Source organism: Cebus imitator, unplaced genomic scaffold, assembly GCF_001604975.1.
Source record: "Cebus imitator isolate Cc_AM_T3 unplaced genomic scaffold, Cebus_imitator-1.0 Scaffold306, whole genome shotgun sequence".
Taxonomy (NCBI): domain Eukaryota; kingdom Metazoa; phylum Chordata; class Mammalia; order Primates; family Cebidae; genus Cebus; species Cebus imitator.
In genome coordinates, this window is record NW_016107621.1 from 748,417 (window position 1) to 753,057 (window position 4,641).

General features: G+C 52.9%; 1 protein-coding gene across 1 annotated transcript in view; it reads right to left on the reverse strand.

The window, feature by feature from the left end:
* Positions 1–147: 147 nt before the first annotated feature.
* DMRTC2 (DMRT like family C2) overlaps positions 148–4,641 on the reverse strand; it is a 6,097-nt gene continuing 1,603 nt past the window's right edge. The window contains exons 2-9 of the mRNA XM_037729428.1: positions 4,053–4,280; positions 3,842–3,969; positions 3,511–3,587; positions 3,055–3,235; positions 2,785–2,911; positions 1,662–1,722; positions 1,332–1,506; positions 148–449 (exon numbers count right to left, since the gene is read on the reverse strand). Coding sequence (XP_037585356.1) covers positions 337–449; positions 1,332–1,506; positions 1,662–1,722; positions 2,785–2,911; positions 3,055–3,235; positions 3,511–3,587; positions 3,842–3,969; positions 4,053–4,276 — 1,086 coding nt within the window. The 5' untranslated portion in view covers positions 4,277–4,280 and the 3' untranslated portion in view covers positions 148–336. The remainder of the gene's footprint in view (positions 450–1,331; positions 1,507–1,661; positions 1,723–2,784; positions 2,912–3,054; positions 3,236–3,510; positions 3,588–3,841; positions 3,970–4,052; positions 4,281–4,641) is intronic.

Here is a 4,641-nt window from a genome sequence, read left to right on the forward strand (position 1 = left end):
TTTTGAGACAGAGTTTCGCTCTTGTTACCCAGGCTGGAGTGCAATGGCGTGATCCTGGCTCACCGCAACCTTCGCCTTCTGGGTTCAGGCAATTCTCCTGCCTCAGCCTCCCGAGTAGCCGGGACTACAGGCATGCGCCACCATGCCCAGCTAATAAATGCCCACAATACAAAAGGAACTGAAAGTTATGAAGTGCCTGAAAGCTTCAGAAAAAAAGGCCCGAAGCTTGTACTACATTAAATTCCATGCATAAATCCCTAAGTAAAATACTAAATACACAGTGCCAGCAGGCTGTCACCTCCCTGCTACAGCAAGGCAGCCTCCATCTCCGGGTTTCTAGCTCAGGAGGGAGATGGACCCCAGACGGCCAATATGTAGAGCAACAGAAGGGGCTGGGCTGGGTCGAAGAGCAGGGCCAACAGGCTGGAATCCTCTTCCTCCAGCAGGAGCTATAGGCAGGAAGGAAGGGGCAGGATCAGACCACATCCTTTTTTCCTCCTAGCAATCCCCTCTTTTTACCGCATCCAATTCAGGCCTCATCATTGTTCTCCTGGAGTGTTTCACAGACTTCCTTGCTAATTTTCCCACCTCCAGTCTTGCCTCCTCCAAACCCTCCATCAAAGCCATCTACTTGTCCTTCTAAAGCTCATGGTCTCTGAATTTGTCCTTGCTTAGTTCAGAAACGTTCCCTGGCTCCCCTTCATGTACAGTTGCTGGTCTAGACACCTAAGCCCGGCAGGGTCTCCAGCATCAGAAGCCTCTCTGGCCTCCTTTCCCTCTGCTCTAGCAGTTCCTCCAGGCCAGTTTGTCCAATCCGCTATTTGGAGAAGAGACTTTGCAGCTTTCCCTGTCTGTCCCCCTAGGTTGTTCTCACTCTTTAATCCTCCAGTCTTCTCCAGGTTTGTTACTAAGTCTTGTGAAGGCATCCAAGTTTCCCAACTAGAACAGAAGCTCCTTGAAGGCACTTATCAGACCTCCTCCCAGGCCAGACCCCACTCCAGACTTCAGCAAGCAGCCTGGGTCCAGAGACACAGTGTTGGGTTCTCTGCCACTGTCTGACTATATGCCTTTGGTCAAGTCTTTGCCTTTCTCAGGGCCCCACTTTCCTTGACATCAAGAAATTTGCTGTCGAGTACAAAACTGATAAAATGGATTCACTGAACAACTCTCAGCTGCAATCCCAGGGGCCAGTCTGAGGAGCTTGGAGGCCTGGACCTGAGGATGTTCAACCTGCCAACCCCCTCATCTCCTTGGTTAGTCCCTGTGTACTTCAGTGACCTCCATTTCCCAACCATCCCTATCCCATCCTCTCGTTTCATGGAACACATTACCTGGTGGGACACAGGGGTGAAGCAGGGAGATCCAGGCAGGGTTCGGGGGCACAAAAGGGGTCACACGGGGAGCCTGGGATGAATCTTTCAGCCCCACAAGGGCTTCAGCTGCCTCTTGCTGCAGCTGCCGCTCTGAGGGGGCAGATATCCGAGCCAGGCGAGAGGCTCCAGAGGCCTGCAAGGGAAAGGAAGAGAAGCAGACTGGGAACCCCCACTTCTGCCCACCCTCTAAGTGTTCCTCAGCCCCTGGTTCCTTCACAGTCTCCTGCTTTTCCCTTCCCCAGGCTCAACCTCCTCCCAGCATCCTAGATCCCACTTCTTTCCCAGGACCTGTGGCTGTAGCAGAAGAGGGTCTGGGGTGCCACAGGGCTGGAGTATCAGAGTTGAGTGTCTAGAAACAAGGAGAGAAGATGCCAGGGTGATTAAACACATGAGCAGACATGCACACATTGAAAGAGGGGCAGGATTTTGCCATATTTTGATCTGGGAATCTGAGAGCCTGCTGGCCCATTAAGCTGTGTGGTTAAGTCCCCATCCCCTGTCTTGACTTACTTTATTCTCAGTAAAGTAAAAATCCCTGCCAACTTTTTCCTCCCAGAGCTACTGTGAGGATTATGGGAAATCACCCGTGTTTTCTTTTCTTTCTTTCTTTTTTTCTTTTTTGACACAGGGTCTTGCTCTGTCACCCAGGCTGGAGTGCATTGGCAGTGTGATCATAGCTCACCATAAGCTCGAATTCCTTAGCCTATGCCATCTTCCCACCTCAGCCTCCTAAGTAGCCAGGAAAACAGGTGTGCACCACCAATCTGGGCTAAGTTTTAATTTTTCTGTAGAGACAGGGTCTCACTCTGTTGCTCAGGTGGTCTCAAACTCTTGGCCTCAAGTGATCCTCCCACCTCAGCCTCCCAAAGGGTTGGGATTATAGGTGTGAGCCACCAGGCCCTGCCTGATGTCAGTTTTTAAAAAACACCTAGCTGGGATTACTGTCCCTGCCCTACCAGAGTCTGGGTCCCCTTTCCCAGTTCCCCAATTCCCATAGAACTTGAAGGAGAGCTTGGCTCAGCTTTGGGGAGCTTTCCCTAATGGCCTCTGCCCCCTTTCCAGGGTCTCTGAGGCTCTCACCATCACTGCCTCCCATATCAGATTACCCCGTCAAATCTGTTTAAGCAGATAAAATCGCTACTATTAAAGAGTCTGTGCTACATCTAGTCCATACATTATTGATAATTCTTACAACAACCAGAGAGGTAAGTAATAGTGTCTCCAAATTACTGAGAGAAAAACAGGCTCAGAGAGGTAAAGCTAATTTCCCAAAGCATCACAGCTAGGAAATGGCAGTACTAGGAGAGCTCTGCCTTGCCTATTAGTCTTGAGACCTTTTCTTCTTCATTATCCACTGTGGTGTCAAGCACAGGCTTAGGCTCATGATACACATCCTTCTCTCCCTACTCACGTGAGGGGCTGGCTAGGGGGCCCTTGGGGCTCTCCAGAAAGAGGAGCTGTCAGTACTGGGTGAGATCCTGGGCAGGTGGTGAAGGGCCCATGAGTGGGCAGCGGGAGGGAGGTGCCAGGGTCAAAGCCTAATGAGAATAAGAGAATGCAGAGTGTATAGGGGTCAAGGTCACAGTTTCTTTCCTCCCTCTCCCCACCTGTGCCCTCTTCCTCCTCCTTTCCCAATATGTGGCAGATTAACACTAAAATATCTGTTGAATTACCATCGTACCAGGAAAGAGAGGCAGAGAGACAGCTGGATCTTGGTACAGCAAGCGGCATACCACTGGTGATGGCATGGAGAGGCCTGGAGGCAGCCAGTGTCCAGGGACCCAGGGGCCAGGAGGCACTGGAGTCCAGGAAAAGGGCAAGGCTTCCAAGGGATGGCTGAGTAGCAGAGGCCCACAGGAGTTCTCCTGCAGGGGCAGAGGGCACGGGACTGGAGTTGGGTACAAGGCTGGAGAAGGAGTGGGCTTATTCTCGGATGTGGGCAGAACCCCAAAACTTTAGAGCTGGGAGGGCCTTAAAGTCCCATCCCCTCATTTTGCCTAGAGAAGAGAAGTGATTTGACCAGATTATATAGCAAACCAGGGCTGGGACTAGAACCCAGGTGTTGAGGGCACAGAAGAAAGGGTCTGGGTAGGAACTAGGGTGGGGGGCACTTTCTCAGGCCTCAGCCTCTCCTTACCTTCCCAGGGGGTGTCAGTGCCAGCGGGACTGCCCCACGGGGTGTCTGAGGCTGAGGTGCTATGTTCTCTTTTCCAGCTGTGAAGGACCAGGGAGAGCTCTAGTGAGCCCTTTCTCCTGACCCCTATCCTACCCCAACCCCAGAAAGTTCTCATCTCCCCCTCCAGCTCATTTTTGACCCACAGAATTTGCTGTGTTCTCCCAACACTGAGACAGCCGAGGCCAAGGGAGTAGAGGTTGCACACCAATTCAGCGGCAGGGCTGGGCCTCTTTTTCCCACGCCTGCTTGCTATACTAAAACCCCTTCCCCATCGCTGGTCAAAGACACTCACAGGGGACCTTTCTGATGCGGCTGGGAGTTTTGGAAGAGGCTTCCCCTCTCCTCATCAGGCGCTTCTTCAGCTGGGCCTCCTGCTGCCTACGCAAGGCCACTTGGGCAGCCATGACCCTGCGGCGCTCCCTAAAAGTGGGGAGTTGTGAGTCAAAGGTCAGCGACTCTTTGGACGAGGCCCAACCTCCTCCCCTCCCAGATCTCATGCTCACAAGATGAGGACACATTTGTGACACTCGCAAGCCTGGAAGAGGCAGAGGCGCTTGTGGCCCTTGAGGTGGGCGGTGACGCCATGGTTGCGGCAGCGGGCGCAGGTTGGAGAGCGACTGATGGCTCTCCTGGGGATCAGCTCTGTGCCCTGGGGGTCTCTCGTCTCATCCCGGAGGGCAGAGTCTGAGGGGCAATGGTGGCCAGCAGGCATGTCACTGGGATTCATGGATCTAGGGGCAGGAGTGGAGGGTCAGCATGACCAGGTGGGCCCGCCCCTAACAACCATCCTACCCTGGGGACCACATCTGCAGGATTCCATCTTGCCCCTCTTTAGACCTCCCTTCCCCAATCCTGCCTTCTTCCCTGGATTCCTCCCCTCTTTACCCCATGAGCTTTCTCAGGTATCTTCCTTCCTAAGAAACCCTTCTCCTCTTCCTCTTCAGCATTCTTTCTTTCTTTCTTTCTTTTTTGGAGATGGAGTCTTGCTCTGTCTCCCAGGCTGGAGTGCAGTGGCGTGATCTTGCCCCTTCACAAGCACCCTGTTCCATCCCAACAGTGTTTCCTGGCATCCTATTCAACAATGCTCACCCC